This window comes from Cottoperca gobio, chromosome 11, assembly GCF_900634415.1.
Source record: "Cottoperca gobio chromosome 11, fCotGob3.1, whole genome shotgun sequence".
Taxonomy (NCBI): domain Eukaryota; kingdom Metazoa; phylum Chordata; class Actinopteri; order Perciformes; family Bovichtidae; genus Cottoperca; species Cottoperca gobio.
In genome coordinates, this window is record NC_041365.1 from 13506677 (window position 1) to 13532082 (window position 25406).

The window sequence follows — 25406 nt, forward strand, 5'->3', positions numbered from 1 at the left end:
TCCAGTAACATTCCTCAGAGGTTAAAGTGAGTCCTTGCCTGTGCAGTCCCTTTAAAGTACCAAGCATGTGATGTTGCATGTTTTACACCATTTACTAAACACCATGAATAAGATATTATTGACAATCTTGCAACCAATGCTGTGTTCTTTTCTTAATGTATTGCTCCTTCTTTCCAAGCATCCATTGGTTTCCATTCATTTGTAAAAAAGTCACTTTGCAGACTCTTGACTTAGTTGACTTGTATAATCCATCAAGTTTGTATGTATATGTCCATTAAGTTTTGTAAAAGAGCGCTGGCATTTCAAATTAATCTACCAATAAACTTTACAGTAATGGAGGTTTGACAGAACTGAACACAGACTTCCTGTTCACTGTGATGGATTACACAACTCCACCACACTTACAGAAATAATTGGTGACCAATTACCGCCTGATAAGTGGGAACAATACATCAGAAAAAAGTTAACATTGTGCGTACATAATTTGTAATGACAGATTAAAAACATGGGGAACACTGATCTGGGATTAAGTTTGTTTGGCCAAAAAACAGTAACATATAATGCTGAAAGAGTCACCACCATATTGTTTTCTTTTATCTTGGACTAACGTTAATCTGTCCTCCAAATGAAACGGACGTGAAGCTTTGGCAAATGTTCAATAAGGAAGATCTTTTCTCTCCTATTCCGTTCCTATTTTAATGATGATGCTTAACATTAATCCAAGCTAATCAGCAAAGTGTTCCTCTGTTGCCAACCTCTATAGATATTACTTCACACTTCCAAATGATCCCTCCTTATTGAAATACAGACAGACAGACAGACAGACAGACAGACAGACAGACAGACATAACCTCATGGGCAGTGTCCACTTGACAACAGGAAGGCGCTTCCAGAATTGACAGGTCAGGAGGGTCAAATGGAGTCTGGTCGTCCCCTGCTGTCAGAGGGTCGGTGCGCCCGCTGCCCATTTATGTTCTTGACCTCGTCTGTGAAGTCCCTGTCACTATCAAACATGCTCATTTTTGTCTACAGTCAAACAGAAGAATTGTAACTCTGTGATGGAAGATGGAACATCTGTAAGTTGTGGTTGTTGCATAATGGATAAAGAAATATACAAACACCAAAAACAAGTCTGTCCACTAACTAAGACAGAAACCCATTGCTTGGTTTTTGAATTCACCTGTTACCTGCTTTCTGGAACAGCATAGTGTTAAAGAGCCAGGAAAAGAGTTTAATATGTCAAAGATTGAGTTTTAAAGATGATAAAAACCATGCTTAATCACAACTATTTCTCTCATGCAAATGAATGCATGCTGTTTCCAGAAATGACATGATCGTGTGAGACTTCTGCACCAGGTGACAGTTGGGATTGACACCTTGTTCCCTGAATGACATTAAATATGGCATACAGCTATAAAATAATAATAATAAAACTAACATCCAGTTTGGCTGAAATTGTGTTTAAATATAGCTAAATGACTTCCTTTGAAGACAACACACTTGACACAAGAGACCTCACAGATTGAGAGAGAAGGCATGATTGGCTTCTCCCTCAGATGCTGCACAGCGTCACAGCTCCACGTCGAAAAGACTTCCCATCAGCCATTGATTTCTTCAGTGATCGGTATGTACAGCTCTGTACGTCCTTGCACCATGACTTTGACACTTTGATGCAGCTGTGAACACATAATGAATTCACAGTGAATGCACCTGGAGCATACATGCAGCTCTGATTAACATTGTGGTTTAATATCAGGTGGAATCATGACCGGAACAGAAGAGAGTTAAGAGTCACGGGTGGACAGCATGTCTGTTTCTGCAGGTGCACAAAGTAAAGAGAGATAATGCCTCGTATCTGTTCCTGCGTTCACACAGCACACATTTTAAGTTTATTGGAACTGTGGAGCTTTTACTCTTCTAATTTGGACATAATGAGAAACACAGACCTGGGGCTTTCTCCAAAGGTGTTCTTTATATAGTATTGTCAGGAATTTGCTGGGCTCTTGAGACTGCATCATCTATTTCAAGTTTACTAAATGAGTGTGTTCTAGAAAATAATGTTGCACATTTACAACTAATAAGTTCACTTAGAAATATAACCAAAGTAAGATGCACTTACACCAAGTGATTATTACCACCGCCAAGGAGGTACTGTTGGCCAAGGAAGAACCCATTACATTCTGGAGCATATCCAAATCACAGGGGGAATACACAAACTATATTTCACTTTCATTAACATTGCGAAATGTTGACATTCACGCTGCATTCATGTGGTGTCAGAGTAGAGTAGACGTAAAACTGACTTCCTGAGAAATACAAATGGATAGCACCACAGCGGTTTCCAACCCTTATTTTTGCCTGTGACCCCACTTTACAGGATGTAGGAGTGGGTATGAGTTATTATTGCTTTTTAGAAGCTAGAAAAGGTGCAAATACCCAGTATTTTACTTTTTTCTTTCTTCATCTTGGGACCCCTAGTGGAGGTCCTGACTAGGGATGTTTGGCAGCACCTATAGTGACATTATTAGGTGGATCTAATGTCTGGTTGGATTTTGTAATAACCAAGCCACGAAAAATACAACAAGATGAACTTCCCCCCTGTGGCGCAGCACTAATAAACAGCCTCTATTAGTGTCTGGGATGATCTCTACTATTGAGTGCAGTGGGAGAGAGGAACCCCGGGTTGACAAAGTGCGATGAAGACGTCACAGATAGGAAGGGTGGGTATTTTGAGCCTCTATAAGTGGCTGCTGTTTGGAGAGACATACTGTACTCTGCACTTCAGGAACCTATAAGACAGGAAATGATGATGGCGGCGGTGGTAGAGGGAGAGGGAGGGAACTTTGAGAGAGAGAGAGAGAGAGAGAGCAAAAGAGAGAAAGAGAGGAGGCGAATTAGCAGTGTGATTATTATGGAGTGGCAGGCCAAGCAGTGAAGAAAGGAGAAGGAGGTGGTGGGAATGGGGGGGGGGGGCAGGCAAATGCATATTATGGGATGTCTGTGTTGTCAGGCAGGGGGAGGGGCAGAGGCAGTGAAGTAAGAAGGGGGGGTGAGTATTATGGTCTGGCCTAGGACTGTTTTTGTGTGCGGTGGCTCCCCCCCTCTGCACCACCTCCTTCCCCCAGTCCACACAAGCTTTTAGTGTGTGTGTGTGTGTGTGTGTGTGTGTGTGTGTGTGTGTGTGTGTGTGTGTGTGTGTGTGTGTGTGTGTGTGTGTGTGTGTGCATGCATTGACATCCCAGCTCGACGTGCACAGACTATGGTGTATGTCGAGGAAATAGTATCTATCTTCAGGTGCAGAGTGACTCACATACAAGAAGGTAGCGAGACCCGAGAGAGAGTGGAGGCAGCACAAAGCCACAGAGGCAGAGTGGCAGCTGGGAAGTCATCAACAAACTTCACTGGCAAACTATCTGAGCAGCACACTGAGCACAATACACTCCCTGTCCCCGGTAATGTAAATGATTGGGGCAACGATGGAGCCATGAACGTGTTTATGTGCGGCAGTTTGTCTTGTTTACTGCCCTAACTTCAGTAGATCCTTTGCAGTGTCCTTTTGTGCTGATAAAAAATGTCAGCTTCTTTTGAAATTCATTATATTCACTGCTGTTAGATGCAGATATACATCAGGGAGTTCTTACGTAACCTGATAGGAAAGCTTTAATCCGTTTCAATTCAAAACTGCACAGAAATTGGTTGTAAAATCATTGTTACAGACGTTGTCATAACTGGATTTTGGCTTTCGGCCCGGCTGCCTGCACTGGGATCAGTCACTGGACAACAAACCCAGTAACACGCACAAACATCTGGCTTTTGTCTTTAGTGGGAAAGGTTACAATCGGCATTCATTCCCGGCAAGTACTCATGAACTCTGCAGTAGTCACAAGTATTTATCGGCTCCTGCTCTATTTGGCAGTGATGGAAACCTGACACCCGGTTGGACACCGTTACGTAACCCTGCCCCCAGTGCGTCCGAAAAGACTCCATTGCATATATTTTTTTATGCATATACACGCTAATTTGGGAATTAAATCGAGAAATGGTCTAAAAGGGGACAAAGGTGCTCAAGTCAGGACAGAACATTATTACAAAAGACTTTTCTTTCATCTCTGTGCAATTGGGAAACAAATGCCTGGAGATTCAATCTGTACATATTTAGTTTAGAATTATACAAAACAGAGAAATAAGCAAATCATCACATTTGAAAAGCTGACTTTTTTGAGAAGTTGGTAGCCCTGTGTTAACTGTGTGAGCTCAAAGCACTGCTGTCCCCAAGCACAACATGGATGTATAAAGAGGACTGCATGCAGCGCTGAAGACGGGGCACGCTTCTTTCCTATGAAAGTAGCTTATTGGCTCATGAAGACAAAAAGCCCGACTTCTGTGTATAAAATGACACGGATATTTCACATCCATGAGGCCCATAGAGCAAGCGCACTAATGTTTCATATTCACATTGACGGAGAAAGGAAAATAACTCAGCTATTGGTGAATTTAAAACTTTTAGGACCTACTGATCGAAGTACAGCCTCAGAGAGCAGCTAGCATGGCTGTAGGCTCTTAAAGTGGACAGACACGGTAAGGATTAAGCCCAGTTTAACCTCTATTTGGTCATAGAATCAGTCGGTATCTCTGCAGGTTTGGTTGTAGTATTTCACATGTCTTGAATGAGACTGAGCTGTGATATAAAACTGAAATTCTGCAGAGAACAGGAAGACATAATATTGTCTGCATCTTCCAGCTTGATAGTTTTCTGTCATAGAAGGATTGCACAAAGTAGCGCTTTCTTACTCTCTTTTTGACGGGATTGTTAAGAGGACATTTGTATTGCATTTGAACCTTTTTAGACTTGTCATTGGACAAACCCTACTGCGGTTTTTGTGCATGAATTCAGTGTAAGCAGCCACATCATTACCGGACAATTGATTTGTACAGTGTGAACATCAAAGGTTCTGGACGATTTACGCAAATTAACTGAAAAGCTCAGTGTCTTGTTGTTTGATAAATTACTTCAACAATAATTATTTGTCTAATTATTTTTAGCATTATTTGTAATATACAAAGTGAGACCGGAAAGATGACACACTGAGGAAAGATGACGTGTATGAAAAGGTCACGGGGCAGATTTGAACTCCACAACATCACCAGCACATCTGATCGGTCTGGGACATCCCGACAACCCCCACGTACAAATCAAATTTTTAGCATCTTCTATTTTTTTGTTCTCTCCATCTGTCAGCCGCTGCCGTGTGTTATCTCATGTGGCAGACATGTTGGATCTGATCAAATCCATTTGCACTTTGTTATCTGCAGCAGCTTCAGAGCGTGTCCTGTAGGGCACGATAGGTGGAGCGGAGATGGTGTCTGAGCGGCAGGGAGGAGGGGGACAAGGAGCAGTCAAGAAGTATTATGGTATGCATTTTGACTTACATGATAATCTGACCCCGCCTGTAACCCCCCCCCCCCCTCTGTTTATCTCCAGGAGCACTATTATGGTCTGTAGTCTACACCCCACCCCATCACACACCTCCCTCCCCCTCCTCCTTTTTCCCTCAGAAATGATATTATTATCATTATGTGATATGCAATTCTGCGAATGTGGTGGGGGTGGGGGGGGGCATGGATGGGGGGGGGGGCATGGGAGGGGCGTCAAGAGCCGTGCACGAGGTTTCTATGACAACTGCCCCCAGTATCCTTCTGATTGGTGATTATAGGATGCCCCCCCCCCCCTCATCCTACACCCACCTCCTCCCCAAATGCACACATGAACACTGTGTCCATAGTCAAGGAAAATGAGAAGTGTGGGGGAGGGGGGAAAAGATGCAAACCAAGGGAGGGCGAAAGAGGAAGAAATGCAGAGAAAGGAAAGACAGAAGTAGTTTTTTAAGTCGTTCTTTGTGTCAGCCACGGTCGGTGAGAGGGACGCAGAGAGGGAAGAGTACTGCTGCGGGACAAAGGAAAGGCCCGAAGAAGAAAAAAAGAGATAGTCAAAATGAGGGTGTGCTGAGTCTGAGCCGACTAGATCCAGCTGTAAGGAAAGAGACCAGAGGGAGAGAGGCCTTTAGCGAAAGTCAAGAGAGAGGAGAGGGGGACAGCTTGAAGAGGGTTAAAAGCCAAAGTGTCGGGGCACTACAACAATATGCTGACATGACTCATTTGTCAGTAGATTCATGAATCCTCATAGATTAAAATGATCTCATCATACCGGTACTTATTTTTCAATTTCACAGGTAAAATCACATAATGGCGTTTGTGTGCATTGCAGACATGATAATCATTCCTTTATCCCACAATGCAATGGTCACCGCTGTATGAGAAACTGGCATTTCTTCTTCACGATAGCTCATTCATAATGACTGACTAATGCACACTCACCCTGGTAAATTACAACCAGCTGTTGTCTTTGCTTGCTTGCAAGTTTTCCTCCAAACACGCTATTTTTCTTTATATTCTATAGAGCTGCAACGATTAGTCGACTAATGGTTTGGGCTAGATAACGTGATTCTAATTGAGAGAAATCTTAATGTTACAGCAGACGATAATATTTTATACAATTGTGTGCTTCCAACACTTTGGGGAAGGTCCTTCTCTGCCCTCTTGTATGACAATGTCTGCATGCACAAAGCCAGCTCCATAAAGAAGTGAATGAACTGCACCGAGCCCTGACCTCAACCCTAACCCAATACCTTTGGGATGAACTGGAATGCAGCTTGTGAGTCAGGCCTCATCACCCCGACATCACTAATAAGGCCGTGTTCTGACCCACAACAGCGCTGTGTGAAACTACACAACCTCCTCCGTTCATTTCAATGACACCACTGGAGTCCCCACATAGGGGCTCCAACAAACAAAAACAGAATGACTTCAAAAACTAAATCAAATCAAATCAAATGTATTTGTATAGCCCAATATCACAAATTATACATTTGTCTCAGTGTGCTTTACAGACTGTACAGGTTACGACATCCTCTGTCCTTAGACCCTCGCATCGCACAAGGAAAAACTTCCTAAAAGAAACCCCAAAATTAAAGGGGAAAAAATGGAAGAAACCTCAGGGAGAGCAACTGATGTTGAACCAGGCTCTACTTTTGGTGCAACGCAATATAACATCATCACAAAACATTCTGTGTTGGACAATCAAATACGTACAAAAGTACGTTCCTTGTAAATTGCTTGGTAATGTGAAGTCATGTGATCAATAACTTTGAGTTGTGAAATGTTGTCATATACGTTTGTAAATCACTGTGCAGTGCTTTAGAGTCTGATCAGCTTTTAAATGCATGGAACTAAAACAAACATAAATCACGTATTGGGTATTGTGTTATACGGACAGGAGTTTCTATAATGTTGTAATGATGTATTACTGTCCATCTTGATTGATGTTCTCTTGCATAAGTTTTTATTATATAATGCTTGAATTTTCCATCATTTTGAGATGTTAAACACCCTGTGCCGGTTATATAGTTTACAGTATATACAGTTTACAAGTTTGGAACGGGATGAGGATAAGACCTGGGTCGAAATGTTGTCTATTTAAATGTTTTCAAGTCAGCTGACTATTGTTTTAGCCTTGCTCCTACATGTGTTTTTACGCTCCTTCTAATGTAACGTCCACATACTTTTGACTATATACTGTACTCTGGTGGGGGGAAACAGCTGTTGAATTTGGGCTTTTTTATGCACACTTTTGAGTGACTCAAGCAGCGTCAGCAGAGCAGATTTGTCCTGCAGTGCTACAATAACAATGCATAACTCACTATGATGCTTCACAGGTCCCAAATACAGAACTCCCCATTAGCTGACATGTACACTGTTGATTTCCCATGTGGTAAAACGTAATTCAGAAGCTTCTCTGCCACACTAAGCACAAACAGTTCTGCATTTTGCTCCACAGTCTAAATGTACTAGACAGTTAATGGTGGGAAAAAAACTGTCTAGGACCCAGACGTTTTTCCCACCATTGACTGCAATGTATTTCCAAGCAGCCTGTGGAGCAAGCCAGTGTGTGTGTGAGAGAGTGTCTGTGTGTGTGTGTGCAGACAGCTTAACTCAGCTGTTGGCTTGGCTCTTGTACTTCTGGGCTCCCTGTTTCTTGTTTTGAGGGGGGCTTAAAGTAGCAGACTTGAAGGTTTTGACTACAGTTTGACCTTTTTGACCTCCTCCCTGGAGGGCCATGCATATAACCTGCTTTTTTACCTTCATACACTGGCCTGCTCACAAAACTTTTTTCCCCAAATCAGCCTACCTTGGTTGGCCTTCATGTGTGCTGATGAAAATAGTGTCTTTATGTTGAGTCATGTATATGAAGAATCCTTATATTTCAACTCATAATGTCTCATATGGATGGGGGGTTACACCTGGGTCACCCGGTGTTCCCCCACTTTTGATGACCCTAAGTTTCCCTAAAGGTGGACATAAACCTTTGCATTGCATCTACATCCTGTGCAGCCAGGCTCATATACAGTAATGTGCCTGAGCATACATGCAAACATGCACACTCAAGTTAAGCAGTCATGTGGCACACACAGTTGCCATGTGACGGCTTTTCCTTTTTTTCTTTCTCCCCTCCTTTCTCCTATCTCTCTCTTTTTGGAGTTATGCTTATTGAGGGATGTCAGTGACTGCGCTCATTACTATTATGGGATGCCACATGGGGTGGGAGGGGGGGTTGAGCGTCTCCATGGTAACCATGGTTGCTAAGGGAGGGGGTGGAGGTGTGGAGGGGGGGGTGCATGGAGGAATGGGGAAGAGACTGTAGGAGAGGGAGGGGGTGAGTTGACTATTATGGTCTGTACGTTGCAAGGTAACTATGCAGAGTGGGGGAGGGGTGAATGAAGTGTGTGTATGTGTGTGCGGAAGGGGGGGGGGGGGATATTATGGGATGCCTGCCCCCTGATCTCTTTGTGTGTGTGTGCGCGCGCGCGGGGTGTGTGTAGTGTGTGAGGGAGAGAAAGAGGAGACGGCGTCGTGCGCACACGCTGCCTACAAAAAAACACGGAAATATATTTAAATTGTATGTATAACGTTACCTTAACAAAAAGAGCTTCCAAGTATTAATTAATAGACAAAGTGAACCTGGAGTTACTGTTTTTGGAAGCTGTGAATCAAGTTGTGAGTATCTCAGTTTTGGGTTTTATTTGTAAAAATGTACTTGAGTCAGGGTTAAGATGGTCGGGGAGAGATAGCCTTAGTCGCCGGTGGTTGTAACACCGAGATAGTATAAGACTAGATATTAAGTGTGTGAGCGCCTCATTTCTTATAGTTTGTCTTAAATATAAAGCTGGCCGCCGGTCAAGCTCTGCTAGCACGCATGCTAATGGCACGGAAACTAACGATTGTGGCAAGATGGCATGTCAGCAGAGATGGAGTGAGTGAGGGTGATAATCTTTGTGAGCTGTCCAACTTGATTGCTAGATAAAGTTAGATTTATTGTCTAAAAAAAGTCCACGCGGTGAGTGTTTGTGTTGCTTTTACCGGGTGGTGTTTTGAAATGCTCTTTGGTGCTAAATATTCACTTCCGTTTTCTTTTTTTGATCTTATTTCCCTTGTCGAAACCTGGACGGCTGCCCTCATCTAACTAACACAACACGACTTGGGACACAGTCAAGACTGGGTCAGAACTCTGGATTATTCTACATACAAAAAAACTTTATTTAGTTAGCTAAACTGTTAGCTAACTAAATAGAAAGTTTTCTGCTGTCCACTATGTCTGGAAGCGAGGATGACAGAGATGATTATGGAGCCCCCGAGGACCGGTTAATGCACGGTAAGACGAAGCTCATTTGTTAGCTGAAATTGCTAATGTTCACACTGCATGTAAGCTAGCACGAGCAGAGGTGGGCTTTTCACATTCATATCAATCATGTTTCGTTAGCAGAGCGCTCCTGCTAGTCAACGCTGCTAACTACCGGGTAGCTCATGTTAGCGACAACGTAAGCAAACCTACTTTTTTTCCCGCGGCTATGCTGTGGTTTAGAGTTAACACCTCTAAAAAATTACTGAGTTACTCCAACCAGAAGCAGTGTGTCTGATAGCGGCATTGTCGTCCAGTCACGCCGACTCACCGGCATGTTCCCCGGGCCTAATGTTAGCCTGCTACCGGTATTATTTACGTGTCGATGACAAGATGGAGGCAGCCAGTTAGCTTGGAAGCTGGCGGATGACGTTCTGCAGCGTTCCCCTCCTCATGGCCGGCGCCTTCAGTTTGAGTATGTGTGGAAAAAGTACAAATAATACAATATAGTAAAACATATCTAGCATCTTAAATAACCGTTTTATCTTCTCAAATACCTACTAGACTGGTGTGGTCGAAGATCGCATTGTTTACAGTTTGTATAACACCGACGAGCACGCGCAGCGTACACGGTGGAAGCTTTGAGAACAAGTAGTCCTGCACGTTAGCTTTAAGTGCTGAAATCAACTCAAACTGCATTGCGTTCATCAAATAGTACAAACCTTCTATACATATGTCAAGTGATGCTGCATTAACAAAATAGCATGCAAACAGAAAGAGAAAACTACAAAAGATGTGCAAAATCATTTACATTTTTGGATATGCAGGTTATTGTTCTTCTGAAGAGTCAATTTGATTGATTGTATTCATTATCAGATAAAGAAACACAAACTTATTTCCAACACTGTCCCCAGATGTTAGAAGACAAAGAAATCACGAAGAAGTGCAAGACATTCAACATATCCTGAAATGAAAACGCATCATCACAATTTAATTGGCAATTTGGCACAAATAAATGAGAGTCCATGTTTGTTTTCTTATATCAGACACTGCAACTGGAAATACATCAGTGCTGGAAGAAGTATTCAGATCATTTACTTAAAATTAAATTAGCAATACTGAGAATCTAGATTTGCAAAGTAACTTAATCTGTCAAATAAATGTAGTTGAGTAAAAACTACAACATTTCCCTCTGAAATATAGTAGAGTAGAGGTACGATAGGGATCTATAAATTGTCATAAAATAATGTCCATCACAATTTACCTGAGTTCAAGTTGAAGTCTTCAAATGTTTGTTTTGTCCAACCAACAGCATATAAGCCAAAGACATTCCTTTTCCCAAGGATATGAAGAATTGTAAATAATTAATGGATTACAAAAATGGCTGCTAATTAATTTTCTTTTAATTAGTATACAAGCTTAACCACTTAATTCTTTCAGCTAAAGTTACAACCTTTTGTAAAGAATTTGTCATTCAGGTTTCCATATGATGACCATTAACTTTACACCATAATTGAACATTTTCCCGTTGTTATGCTTTTTGTGCAGCTGAGAATAAAGGCCTGCCTGTCACTCTATTTGTAGTTGTTGTTCGTACTTGGTCAAGACTTGAATTTGTTTTGCTATCAAGTGAGATTAAGCAGGTTCAAGGCAATCTGTGGAGTAATATCATTTTAACCGTACGGCATTTTCATCCCAAACCCTACCCTGTTTTTGTTGTTTGTGTTTTGTGATTGTTGATCAAGTGAGTTTTTGCTTCACATTGTAATTATGCAAGTGCACCAAAGAACTAAACATGACATATACAATATACATGAAATTGATTGGTTTGTTGATGCGCTATCCCGACCTTTCGCATACATATAGACACAGCAATTTTACTTCAGGTGTCGGCAGAGATGCTGTGCTCTTCCACACACTCGAGCTGTTCCCCAAAGAGAACTGAAATGTCAAAAAGTCCGGACTAAACTAAACGGGTCTGAAGATGGTTTTGGAAAACCGGACACTGGTTTTTATACAAAACACTCTTTTCTCAAAACATCAAGTAAAAAAACGCTATCGCAATGAGTGTCACAGCAATGTGGATTTCTTTTAACAATATTTAAACATGATTTTTTTCGAACTTGAATTTCCGGTTGTGCACCCGCCCACAAACACAGCTTGGTCTCATTTTTATATGACCTAAAAAGCTCATCACATTAAAGCTTCTTACTCACCAGGTGCATCTTAATGGCTGCTTGCCATTTACGTTTTACCATAGTCAATTAGATTAATAGGCTCAGAGTGCCACACTACTTCTTTTGGGAGCCACTGAGGTAGTGCCAAACACTGGACTGGGATCCTCTTTGTCATAAGGCCTGCAGGAGGGTGTGGTAAATTATAATGACTAATCAGTTGTAAATTACAGTTTTAACCACTAGAGCAAACTGATTTGAATCACCTCCCGAAGGGAAACTTGTAAAATGGAGTAGTAACTCAAACCACTAGCTTATCCTCTACTAGTCCTGGTTTTTGCGTCTCCTGCTGGTTTTTATTCTAGCCATCTAATCATGGACCACTTAAATGTCATTTGACACCAAGTGAATGTGGTTGCAGCCTGGCAGGGGTGGAAAGAGTGCTAAATTATCGCTCAAAACCAGTCTCTGTTCCCTGACTTGACCCTGTGTTGAAAACAATAAAGGAACAGCTAGTTGGCCTCTGCGAAAGGCACAATGTGGCATCCTGAAAGTGATAATTCATATATGAAAAGGCCCCATCAATCAATCCCTCTTATATTCAGCGATGACAGTAATCTTAAGTGGGAAGTCCTGCTTGTTGAAAAAAACATTAGTTCAAACTTCTTTTATTGAACAATTAGAGCTGAAAACAAAAGACACCAATTAAAAAAAAGTAATCACAATTCAATTAAAAAGTGCAGTTTTCTACAGATACTAAAAATATCTGAGTGCAATATCGCAGTCTCTCGCACTGTGGTTATTGCGCAAGTTGACATCATGGTGATGATTTAAAAACAACAACAATATATTGTGCAGCCCTAAATACTACAGATAGAAATAATATTAAAAAAAACTGGTAGAAGTGAGAGAAGCTGCCCACTGACAGGAAGTTGTTTCCGCTGTTACATATGCCGCTGCTACAGTGTCCGTTGCTATCTTCACAGCTCTCTGGTCAGTAATATTATCACATGGCTCAAACACATTGACACACGGTTGCTCACCTGTATGTCTTTAACCATGAAATGTCTGGCCTGATTTGCAGATGAAGAGGAAGAGGAGATCTCAGAGAATGAGACTCCCAAGGTGAAGAAGAAGAAGAAGGCCAAGAAGAGCAAAGAGAGCAAGGGCAGCAAGAGGCGGTCGCGCAGAGAGGTGTGTGTGTGTGTGTGTGTGGTCACTTACTGTAGCTACACTCTGAAAGTTAGAAACAACTTTTTAATCCCACGTCCCACATGATGTGTTCAACAGAAACTAGGAACAAACTACTAAAACACACTATTAGCTAAGCTTCACACACAATAAAAAGCGTGACTGTCTTTGATAAATCTTCATGTTGGCAAAACCGCCAACAAAGTGAAATTTGTTAGAAGTAGTTATGATTGTAAACACTTGAGGCTCTCTTCCTGCCCTCGTCTGGTAGAATTTATTAGACACTATTTTTTACTCCATGATCGTATTTCCTTATTGTGCGTACTTTTTAATGACTTTTTCTAAAGCATATCTCTATACCGTTAGAAGGGACAAAGGGGGTTAGAAGTGTTCCAACTATTATCTTGTAGGAATAAGAAAATCTAGCAACAGTGCTCAGTACTGAAGTTCATCAAGAAATAAAACATTGTGATTATTATATTTAATGTATAAGTCCACAGACATTCGGTCTTCACTTTTTGAATTTTTGATTAAACGTATTCCATCTTTTGTTCACAAGAAATGTTTTATCCTTCAGTGTTTTGTGCCCTTGTGGAAGAGAACCGTGTGAAATTACAGTAAAAACCTGCAGTTTGATAACTTGTGTCTTTGCTCTCCTTGTTCCAGGAGCTCCCCATCAGCTCCCCAGAGCCCATGGATGTGGGCGTGGTGGAGGAGGCTGCAGAAGGCACCGCTGCCCAGCGCTCTGACAGCGAGGGCAGCGACTACACTCCAGGACGCAAGAAGAAGAAGAGAGCCAGCAGCGGCAAAGAAAAGAAGAGGAGCAGTTCCGGGGCCGAGAGGAGCAGCTCCAAGAAGAAAGACCCGGAGCCCGAGGAAGATGACGACGATGATGATGACGACAACTCGGTGAGGAAAACCGGGCAGGGCGATTGCGGGGCGGAAGTAATGTTTTAGTGGCGTTTTGCAACACGCACGTCTGCACTCAAGAATTAAGAACGGCCAATTGATCTATTCAGGGTTGAAAAGCCCCTCGCACAATATTTACACCATAATTGGACATAAACAGTCTTCACTTACCCCAGAAAACTCAGTTAATGCATTTCTAATATTGATCAAATCTACAATAAATGTTGACTCAATCAAACTTTAGCTGACAATGACGAGCAGATTTATTTTTGAAAAAAAACATGTAGAAGTGTAGAAGGAGTTTTGTTTCAAAATACGAAACAAACCATTCTAGTGGGACGATGATTTACGTCATCAAATGAAAAAGCTGTTTGTTGCATTTTGAAGAACAGTTTGTAAATCTCTTAAATCTGTAGTTGTCAAACAAAGTCCACATTTTTGCCGACTGGATCCTCATTTATATTAATTACTGCACCAGTTTAATTCTGTGTGTGTCGGAAATATCTTCTGTTGCTCCATAAAGACAGAGGATATATTTTACATTTTTTGGTGACCATTGTCAGTGCTTTACAGGCAGTTTTAGATTGTTGGTGTGTTTGTCCTATTGCTCCATGCAGCCATTTGTTCCTGTTCATGTCTGAAAATCCACCTGCAGACTCTTAAACTCACATGCACTTCATTACCTCGTATCAATAATAAATAATAAATAAAAAGAACTGTGTTCGGGCGCGCCGATAGACTTTCACAACATACAGAAATTACCGGACACCAATGTTCTTCTTGGTCTGATAAAAAGTGGACATAAAAATTTCAAGAACGTAGCAGAAACATTTTCAAAATAATAGCTGTGATAAAGTATATGCGAGTTAATGGGCTAAAACATGCCGAGTGACTGCCACACCCAAATATGGACATAACAATGTTTTTAATCTGCTACGTGTACCCTTTTTTTCGGGTAAAAATCTTAAGCATCTATGGTTTACTAGAAATTTCGAGCAACCACAGTTTTTTTGTTTTGTGGAATGTAACTTTTGGAGCAGTCCTTTCTGTGCTCCACGATGAGCGCCTGGTGACTGCACCTGTAATGGAGTCGGTCCCGCTTTGACAAACGGAGATGTGATATGAGAGATGGTTAAACAAAGAGCTGTGTCTGGTGGACTCGGAGCCTGGCGGCCAATAGGGGGCCTTGTAGTTAATGACACTTATTGTGTGTGTGTGTGTGTTGTAAGGCATATATGCCGTTACCATGGCAACCCCACCTAGCACAGCGCTGCGCTCTTTACCCTTTTCTTTTTGGTTAGATAAACACATTTTGATTCATTGTTGGAGCCGCCCTCGATCCATTCTGCAGCCAGTTCTGCAAGACGACACAGATGGGAAGCAGGTTTTGGTGGAAGGAAGGTGGCACAGCTCACCTGCTCAGGGCCTTTCAACTTTAGGGGATAAAGCTCCATCCTGTAGGAAATTGTTTTTATTGGCCGAAATATTTACAGGAAGTATAAAATAAACAATTAGTTTCGATTTAACAAAACAATATATGGGCGTCTATTTTTGACGTTAAGTCTTTTTTTCTGGACATTTGTTGTTCCGGCCTGTAAATTGGGAGGATTTGAGCTTCTGATGATAGTAAACTGAATATGTTTGTGTTTTTAGACTATTAGTTAGTTAATATTAGACACAAACTTGCGCTTGAACACTTATGTTCTGATATTTTATGAACCAAACGATTAATCGAGAAAATAATTGGAAGATTAAACTATAATAAAACTTGATAATTTCAGCCGTCGTTTGCTTTGACACGAGTGACTCAGTCAAAAGTGGAAGATGGACAATAGGGACAAGGTTTAGAGGACATTGTAGGCCTGTAACTAATTGTTATCTTTATTGTGAACATATCCGTATGTTTTTGATCTATTTAAAGATAAGATAATAATCTAGTCTATAGATTTTCGGCACAATTGCCAAATGCTCTCAATAAACAACAGAAATAAATCAGCAAATCTTAAAGCTAGAATGACAAACGCTTTTGGAATTGTTTTACTTGCTAAATGACCTAAATCACTTGTTGAAATTGTTATCAGATTGAAGACTGTCAATCAAAATTGGCACTTAATTAGTAACTATAGCACCGAGCTATGTAATGTCATTATCTTTAAAACTAAGGTCCGTGTGGCCGATGAATCCAAACGGGATTATCAAATATTATTTTTGGTTGCGGTTTGTGAATTTCAGACCCTCTTCATCGTCCACTAAAACTTCATAGCTATGCAAATGTGGTCCGGTAGGGTTCAACAGAGTCATTAAAAAAACAAATCCATCAATTTGAGTTGTTAAGGAAAGACTATGTTTACATTATATTATGTGTCATAATAAATGTGTATATTGTAAAGGTAAAATAATGGCTGTTGACGGGCAAGGAGAAGTGTTGTAAGAAGTGAAAGGTTTGGCTGATGTGATGCTCAAGGCCATTTCCGTGCACGGAAACGCTTTTTCAAAAACTCTACATGGAAACTGCAGTTTAGTCTTATGTCCCAGGTCCACACTGGAAAGCAGCAGCTGGTCCCACATGTCGGTCACGCAGTCAGTGCTCTAAACATCCAGCAGGAGTTAAATACATTTTTCTTTCATAATACTAGTCAGAAATACACCTGGCACCAGGCGTGTATTGTCTTTAGCACATATTGAATTACAACAGCTTTGCCCATGTTGGGGCTCGTCTGCTAAACCACGTCCTCCTCCACGCTCCAATGATCAGATTAGTATTGATAACTCCTCACTCACTAAGTTCAAGTGGTGGTGTGAAACCAGGTGGTTCACTGTTTTCAGATTGCCATGTATGGGGCAAGACTGTTTTATTGCTGTTTTGCTGTCTGTGTAATATTATGTAACTCTGTCAGCAATACTTTTCAAAAAGTTCAAATATATTGGACAGATGGCCCTTGACCCAAGTATACATTTACATTAACATTTGACCTATTATGTTACATTAATGTGCTGTTTTTCTTTTTCTTCCAATGACTGGCACCCATAAGCATTAAGGACTGCTGCTGCATATGATGGTGTGATTGGTTACAGTGTAGTACAATGTCGATTCTTTTTCATTCTTTTAGCCGCATTGTGCAATTTTTAGTAATGTTTTTACATTATCTTGTGCATTTTCACTTACCATCTTACTAACTTAGCTTATTGTTTGTGTTTCCTGTAGGAGCCAAAGTCGTCCTCCCAGCTGCTTGATGACTGGGGCATGGAGGACATCGACCATGTCTTCACTGAGGAAGACTACCGCTCTCTCACAAACTACAAGGCCTTCAGCCAATTTGTCAGGTAGATACTCAAATCCAGAATATTTAACCAAACCACTGTCTGATTGTGCCAGTGAACTCTTCACACGGCTCAATACATGTGAGTGTAGAGCTCCTGCAGTGTAGTTTTCCAGGAGAGAAAGCCCCCATGTTGCTGTTCTGGTTCTGGGAGTAAACTGGTGCTAAAATCCAAAACCAACAGTCAAATAATCATCTTTGGTTCATGCTGAGAATGAATCGGACCTCATTTAAAATGTGTATTTCCCTCACATCCAGGCCCCTCATCGCAGCCAAGAACCCCAAGATCGCCGTGTCCAAGATGATGATGGTTCTGGGCGCCAAGTGGCGAGAGTTCAGCACCAACAACCCCCTGAGAGGAGCCGCTGCTGCCAACGCAGCCTTGGCCACCGCCAACGTGCCGGCTGCGGTCGACACCATGGTGGCAGAGGCCGCCCCTGTTGTTGTAGCACCGCCACCCCCAGCAGAGCCTCAGCAGCCCCCTCCACCGCCGCTACGCAAGGCCAAGACAAAGGAAGGCAAAGGTACAGTGGGGAGGGGGAGGGGTCAAATGATAAAACAGTAGCTGTATCTGCTAGAAGAGCAAGTCAGAGGGAATTCTTATCGGGATGTTTGTTTTTAAGGAAGTAACTTGCCCACAATCTAAACAGTTTGTGGACGTTATTCTCCTCAGCTCTGTGTGTGACTGACCTTTGTGTTGACAGGTCCTAATGCCCGCAAGAAGTCAAAACCTACACCTAAACCACAAGACAAGAAAAATAATGCCAAGACCAAGAAAGTGGCTCCTCTCAAAATCAAACTGGGAGGCTTCAACAGCAAGAGGAAACGCTCATCGGTACGATCCGCCTCTCCAGCTCTGGCTTTTTGCAAACAATTTTGCGCCTACATACAGTTGAGATGCGTACAACAAACTGTTTTTATACAAGAGGTTTGTCTCTCTCGTTGCACAGAGCGAGGAGGATGAGCCTGAAGTGGACAGCGATTTCGAGGACGGCAGCATGAACAGTGTCTCCGTCTCAGAGGGATCCAACAGCCGCAGCAGCCGCAGCAAAAAGAAGCCATCCAAGAGCAAACCCAAGAAAAAGAAAGGTGCGTACGCATGCTCTGGGTATCAGCCTGGCCTAAAAATGTGGCCTCTGCTCTTAAATTCTTCTTTGTTTTCTTCATAGTCTTCCTCTTGTTTCCCTCTCTTACTGTTACATTGAATATCCAGCAGGTTTTGTGTAACTTGTATGAGATGAACCCGTTACTCTGGTTGTTTCCTGCTTTACTTGATGAGTCAGAGCTCAACCTGTTGAGGTGTAAACGGCTGCAGATGGGGCCTACAGATTGCGGGTTAAACACATAGTGGTGAACGGTAATGACTGTGTGTAGGGTAAAGCATTAAATGTTTTTGGAATGCACAACAACAGGAGTAGGTGTATGCACGCACTCACGCACACGCACATTAGTCACTTTGACTGAGTCAGCTGAGTAATGAGTATATTTAGAAGGACGGCATCTTGGACTGGGTTGTTGCTTACTGATGCATCTTCTGTAGCCGTTCAGACAGGAATTCAGATCTGCAACTAAAGAGGTCAACAAGTCCTCACCGAGACGCAGCTGCTTCAGTGTGGAAATCCTTTTAACGGCAGTTGTGGTGTTTTGTTCAGTCTCTGAGGACTTGAGTCGAAAGGTCACACTGAACATTTAGCCCTTGAAATCTGACATTTTGGAAAGAAAAACACTTTGTGTGTATTTTGGCAAATGCATCATTGATACAACTCTTCTGATTTTCAAATGTAAAACCATACGAGTAGTAATATAATCCTGCATTAAAGTGTTTTAATTAAATATTGAGGAACAAGCATTAAATATAAGTTTTATCCACCAAAACAGAATCACCGTGAAACCCTTTAATATCAGCCCGTTGGTGTTATTATGGAGGAAATGTGTTGTTGAAAGGGAAAATATTACTCAGCGAGTGGGTTTTCCTTTCACAAACAACATCAACAATACACAGCAGAATGTCATAGATGCTGAGCCCGGATCACAAGCGCATATCACATCCTGTGTCTCGGGTTAAATGTGACGTGTTCGGGGGTGTTTTGGTAAAAAAGCTTTTTCTCTGTTTGAACCTGTAGCTGAAGACGGTGACGGATATGAGACAGATCACCAGGACTACTGTGAAGTTTGCCAGCAGGGTGGAGAGATCATCCTGTGTGACACCTGCCCCAGGGCGTACCATATGGTCTGCCTGGACCCCGACATGGAGAAAGCCCCCGAGGGCACCTGGAGCTGCCCGCACTGTGTAAGCGACATACTTATACTTATAGGTTGTAACCGCATGAATGACGCTCTTTATCCTAACCTTAAAGGACGAGTTTCAAACAACGGCAAGTCATGGCAAATACATAAACGTCTCAAACATCAGCTGAAGCATAATCCACTTTTTTGGAGTTGCGTATGCACGAAACTAAAACAAACTCAATTTGAGGTGAGAGCCATGCAGTTGCTGAAGCCGTCCTCATTGTAGATTGAAAAAGATTAGTTTAAAAGTTTTTCAAGGGTTTCCAGAGGCAGTGGGCGAGGTGCACTGCACACCCCTGATTTGCATAAAGTACATTTGACCTCAACTTAATGCAAATGAGGAGAGGCTAACGTGAATCGCTGCAAGAATGCAATAAGAAGCATTGAAACGACTGATCCTGTGGACACTTAGCATTAATGGCGTTTAACACGGATAAAAGCCTTGAAATCAAGGTTGTTGTGCAGTTAAACAATACTTTTCTTCAACATATAAAACGCCTACATTTTTCCTTTCATTCCAGGAGAAGGAGGGCATCCAGTGGGAGGCCAGGGAGGAGGTTTCAGAAGGCGAGGAGGACATTGTCGAGACAGAGATAGAGGAGGACGACCACCACATGGAGTTCTGCAGAGTGTGTAAAGACGGAGGAGAGCTCCTCTGCTGCGACTCGTGCCCCTCGTCATACCACATCCACTGCCTCAACCCGCCACTCCCAGAGATCCCCAATGGAGAATGGATCTGCCCCCGCTGCACGGTAAGTCTCCTGCAGCCAAGCGGGTCGAACGGGGTGATTGATGTAGCGTTTGACCTGTCTGAGTAGAGACAGCTGACTTGCAGGAAAGAATTTCAGTCATTGAACTAAACTGAGACGGAAAGAAAAGAAAAGGGATAAGCACAATGTTAATATTGGTTTTCTTTCTTCCCCTCCAGTGTCCAGCCATAAAGGGGAAAGTCCAGAAGATCCTGACATGGCGGTGGGGCGACACTCCATCTCCCACACCAGTCCCCCGCCCTCCAGACCTAGCAGCTGATGCCCCCGATCCCTCGCCGCTGGTAGGGCGGCCGGACAGGGAGTTCTTCGCCAAGTGGTCCAACATGTCGTACTGGCACTGCTCCTGGGTCACAGAGCTCCAGGTGTGTGACACTCACTCACTCACTCACTCACTCACTCACTCACTCACTCACTCACTCACTCACTCACTCACTCACTCACTCACTCACTCACTCACTCACTCACTCACTCACTCACTCACTCACTCACTCACTCACTCGTATGCGTGCATTTCTTCCCTGACCTTCTTCCCTTTTCTCCCCTCTAGCTTGAGCTCTATTGTCAGGTGATGTTCAGAAACTACCAGAGGAAAAACGACATGGATGATCCGCCGCCCATCGACTTTGCCGAAGGACAGGAGGACAAGATTATTAAGAGGAAGAGCAAGAACCCTATGTATGCAGAGCTGGAGGAGAAGTACCTCCGCTTTGGAATCAAGATGGAGTGGCTGATGATCCACCGCATCATCAACCACAGGTAACAGATGAGCTTTGCTGCTACGATTTTACTCGTTAGAAGAAAAGTATTAAAAAAAATGATTACAGTACGTTGGCTGCATTCATATGAAGCCCTTATAAAAAAGTGACAAAATAAAACAAGCCATTGCTTTATGAATGACTATATACCAGGAATGGTACATTTATTAAAGGGAGCATAAGATATAATATAGTGCTGACTTACATCTGTAGCTTACAATACTACACATTCTACTAAGATGTGTAATGTTTTAGATATTGGTGTCATGAATTACCTGAATTAATTTTTCTTGTCTTTTGCTTTGTGTTCGTCTTAGTGTGGACAGGAAGAATAACGTCCACTACCTGATCAAGTGGAGAGAGCTGGCGTACGACCAGGCGACCTGGGAGGCCGACGACATGGACGTACCGGAGTTTGACACCTACAAGGTGCAGTTCTGGAACCACAGGTAAGATGCAGACGCAGGACAACGCCTTTTTAAACTGCGGAGTGAAAGAGATATCCACTCGCAAACCAGCACGTTTACCAACTGTCCGTGTTTATTTCAGAGAGCTGATGATGGGAGACGAGGGGAAACCTGGTAAGAAGATCAAGGTGAAAGGAAGAGTGAAGCGGCCCGAACGACCTCCGGACAACCCCGTGATAGATGTATGTCATTTTAACTTCCTTCTTCACACTCACACAGGAGCAAACATTTTCCAAAACGTTCGACAACTCTGCACTGAGCGCAGAACTGTAGGTTTTCTGTTTGGAACATGTTCGTAAACTCTTTAAAACCCAAACTGAGGACTTTGCTGTTGCTGTTTCTTTTAAATGCAAATTATTCCGCAACACTTGTTCAGTGTTAATTTACTTAATGAGTTACATTATCATTGCAACCATTGAAATAGGGCTGTCACGATATGAGAGCCCTAATTCCAAGTCACTTTTAAATGAGTTGTCTTCACGTAACTCTGCGTACGAAGCTGTCACGTCTCTTTCTGTTCCCAGCCGACTATAAAGTTTGAGCGTCAGCCTGAATACCTGGACGTCACAGGGGGGGCGCTCCACCCTTACCAGCTGGAGGGACTCAACTGGCTGCGGTTCTCCTGGGCTCAGGGCACCGACACCATCCTGGCCGACGAGATGGGTTTGGGAAAGACGGTGCAGACCGCAGTCTTCCTCTCCTCGCTCTATAAAGAGGTGCGTGGCTGTGAGATACTGGGTTATGTGGTAGAGATGTGCGTTACGGTACCTCGGGGCCACACGCACTGAAATGGTTTATTGGTCAGCACATAAAGTTAAAGTGAGTTTTGACTTTAAAGTTTGTCCACTTCATGATCTTAATTCCATTTGTTTCATATTAAATAAGGAATTAGACTTTGTTTGACTGCATTCATGGCTCCTCAGTAATGTCCGAGACTCCCTGTGTGTAGCTGTCGTTAGGTAGCGTTAGGTAGCTGTCCTCCTATTGGCCAGGAGCCATCCAGCCATTTTGTATAAGTCAGGTGAAATCTGACGACATTAAGTTCGATCTCAAACAGTAAACATTCACCGACACTGATCATGTGTGCGGCTGCTGCCACCTAAAGGACGGAGGCCAGAATTCACTTCCTGCCAGAGCAGCAGGAGATCTTTCAGCGTTTGTACATTTAAATTTGATCATTTATTTTTAAACGGATATTTTTATGACGTTTTCCCACAGTTTTGTTCAGAACTAGGAGAGATGTTACAAATTCATAATACAGTATCAGGATGTTTGTTGACAGTTTTCAGTCTCTTATGTGCAACAATTAGACAGAATATGAATCTGGAACTGTTTTGATGATCGTTTTATCACTAATGTAAATGTACTGGATCCAACTTCTCAAATTTGAGTATTTGCTGGTTTCTTAGTCTTTTGTGATAGTAAATTGAATATCTTAGGGCTATGGACAAACCTATTTGAAAACGCCATCTTGGTCTCTTGGTTAATGATGATCGCTTTTTGCTATTTTGACATTTTATAGACGCTTTTAAGTCGCTACATTTCTGATATGATGGAGTTGAACTGACTTCCTCTCTCCACCTCCAGGGCCACTCCAAGGGGCCGTTCCTGGTTAGCGCCCCACTCTCTACCATCATCAACTGGGAGAGAGAGTTTGAGTTGTGGGCCCCCGACATTTACGTGGTGACCTACGTCGGAGACAAAGACAGCAGAGCCGTCATCAGAGAGAACGAATTCTCCTTTGAGGACAACGCCACCCGAGGAGGGAAGAAGGCCTCCAGGATGAAGGTGAGAGAAGACTGAAGGGAATGAAGACTCACAGGAAGAAAAAAAAACTCCTAAGACGATGCATTTAATAGAAATAAATAAGTTTTAACATCTTTTTGTGTTGATTTCCTCCAACAGAAAGACTCGTCGATCAAGTTCCACGTCCTGCTGACCTCCTACGAGCTGATCACCATCGACATGGCGATCCTGGGCTCCATAGACTGGGCCTGTCTGGTGGTGGACGAGGCCCACAGGCTGAAAAACAACCAGTCCAAGGTACGGACACACACAGGATCCGTTAATTTAGGTTTATGATGCATTTTATATTGAGCAGTCCTTTAAGAGAGAATAGAGAGTTTGTACGCTGTGAGTTATTGCCCATAGATGCATTGTGTGGGTGTTTATAACTGTATGTGGGTACAGCGTAATCTTTAATGCTTTTTATATATATATTTGTAGCTTTTTGCAAATTTACATTTATGTAAATTTTTCTGCAGAACGACAAACATGCAAAGAGACTATTCATTCATTCATTACTTATTCAAGTAGTAAACGTACTTCTTGCTTGGAAATATGGTTGATCCAGACGTTCTGCTGTCTAAATGTTTTTTAGAATTATTTCTGTTCATACCGCTGGAATAAAAAGTTACAAACATGAAAGCGTGCAGGCGGCTGCCACTGACGTTTAACTGAAGCTGCTTTTTTTTCCCTGCTGTAGTTTTTCCGGGTGTTGAACAACTACCCTCTGCAGCACAAACTGCTGCTGACTGGAACTCCTCTGCAGAACAACCTGGAGGAGCTTTTCCACCTGCTCAACTTCCTCACACCTGAGAGGTTCAGGTGGGCACAGGACTCTGCTGTATTACAATAGTTTAGCTTCTCGAGACCCCTCAGATGTGTATGCGAGCTCTTCTCCCACTCAACAAACACCGACTGAAAGCAACTTTTAGGGTTTAATGTTTAAATTAAATTCAGCAGTGTAACCGTACTGAGCAGGAAAATGTCCCCGGTCTGTTCGCAGTAAACTGGAGTTCTTCCTGGAGGAGTTTGCCGACATTGCAAAGGAAGACCAGATCAAGAAGCTGCACGACATGCTGGGTCCACACATGCTCAGGAGGCTGAAGGCCGACGTCTTCAAACACATGCCCTCCAAGACCGAGCTCATCGTCAGAGTGGAGCTCAGCCCCATGCAGAAGTGAGTCGTGCTTTTGATTTTTCAGTTAATGTTGTTCCTTCAAAAAGGTAAAGACTTATAGACTAATGGAGAAATACGTCTTCAAAATAAAAGGGTAAATGTGTGTATCGTCTGTTTGCAGGAAGTACTATAAATTTATCCTGACGAAAAACTTTGAGGCTCTGAACACCAAAGGAGGAGGAAACCAGGTTTCTCTGCTCAACGTCGTCATGGACCTCAAGAAATGCTGCAACCACCCCTACCTCTTCCCCGCGGCCGCTATTGTATGACCCCGATATTGTTTCTATTAGAGAAGAATGAAATGTTTAAAACGTTTAGATTAATTGAACGGATGTTTTAAATTATAAGTGAAATCGAGACTCGATATGTCAGATTTGTTCTATTTTTCCTTTAGAGATTAAATTGAGGATTGTTGTTTGCATTCCTTTTTTAAAGCCTAACATTCACGCAGTCATTTCAGAGTTTACGAAACCTAAATGTTTGATGGGTCACTCCAAACAGGAAGCTCCAAAGATTCCCAACGGGATGTACGATGGCAACGCTCTCACAAAGGCTGCTGGGAAACTGACGTTGCTGCAGAAGATGATGAGGAAACTGAAGAACGGAGGACACAGAGTGCTTATTTTCTCTCAGGTAAGAGACCAGACCTTTCTTGTTTTTCTTCTCAGCAATGATTTATAAAACCCCAACAGGTCTTTTACTCTTTTAACCAATTTAATTATCATTTTCTATTTTGACGTATCCTGCTTTTTCTCTTTTGAAGTGATGGGTCACGGTCAGATTTTCTGTCGACGTTGACCCTGTAAACGCTGACTGATAATAAGGTTGTTAAATGA

At 42.5% G+C, this 25406-nt stretch overlaps 1 protein-coding gene and 1 long non-coding RNA gene across 7 annotated transcripts in view; one reads left to right on the top strand and one right to left on the bottom strand.

The window, feature by feature from the left end:
* LOC115015498 (uncharacterized) lies at positions 1 to 10403 on the bottom strand. Its single transcript, XR_003832998.1, has 3 exons — positions 10295 to 10403; positions 10065 to 10197; positions 1 to 1676 (listed from the first exon to the last, which is right to left on the bottom strand). It is a non-coding gene; the product is annotated as an uncharacterized LOC115015498 (long non-coding RNA).
* The window catches only part of LOC115015497 (chromodomain-helicase-DNA-binding protein 4-like), a 27544-nt gene continuing 11060 nt past the window's right edge, over positions 8923 to 25406 (top strand). For 3 of the 6 annotated variants that reach the window (XM_029442859.1, XM_029442864.1, XM_029442865.1), the window contains exons 1-21: positions 8923 to 9111; positions 9604 to 9766; positions 12992 to 13101; positions 13765 to 14007; positions 17213 to 17331; positions 17586 to 17851; positions 18032 to 18162; positions 18278 to 18416; positions 19451 to 19617; positions 20138 to 20368; positions 20545 to 20748; positions 20934 to 21142; positions 21459 to 21590; positions 21691 to 21790; positions 22133 to 22324; positions 23196 to 23396; positions 23514 to 23651; positions 24094 to 24215; positions 24397 to 24570; positions 24692 to 24833; positions 25072 to 25203. In XM_029442859.1, the coding sequence (XP_029298719.1) occupies positions 9706 to 9766; positions 12992 to 13101; positions 13765 to 14007; positions 17213 to 17331; positions 17586 to 17851; positions 18032 to 18162; positions 18278 to 18416; positions 19451 to 19617; positions 20138 to 20368; positions 20545 to 20748; positions 20934 to 21142; positions 21459 to 21590; positions 21691 to 21790; positions 22133 to 22324; positions 23196 to 23396; positions 23514 to 23651; positions 24094 to 24215; positions 24397 to 24570; positions 24692 to 24833; positions 25072 to 25203 (3213 nt within the window). In that variant the 5' untranslated portion in view covers positions 8923 to 9111; positions 9604 to 9705. Of the gene's footprint in view, positions 9112 to 9333; positions 9452 to 9603; positions 9767 to 12991; positions 13102 to 13764; positions 14008 to 17212; positions 17332 to 17585; positions 17852 to 18031; positions 18163 to 18277; positions 18417 to 19450; positions 19618 to 20137; positions 20369 to 20544; positions 20749 to 20933; positions 21143 to 21458; positions 21591 to 21690; positions 21791 to 22132; positions 22325 to 23195; positions 23397 to 23513; positions 23652 to 24093; positions 24216 to 24396; positions 24571 to 24691; positions 24834 to 25071; positions 25204 to 25406 lie in introns of those variants that run through there. The other 3 variants (XM_029442862.1, XM_029442861.1, XM_029442863.1) reach the window with 3 other exon arrangements.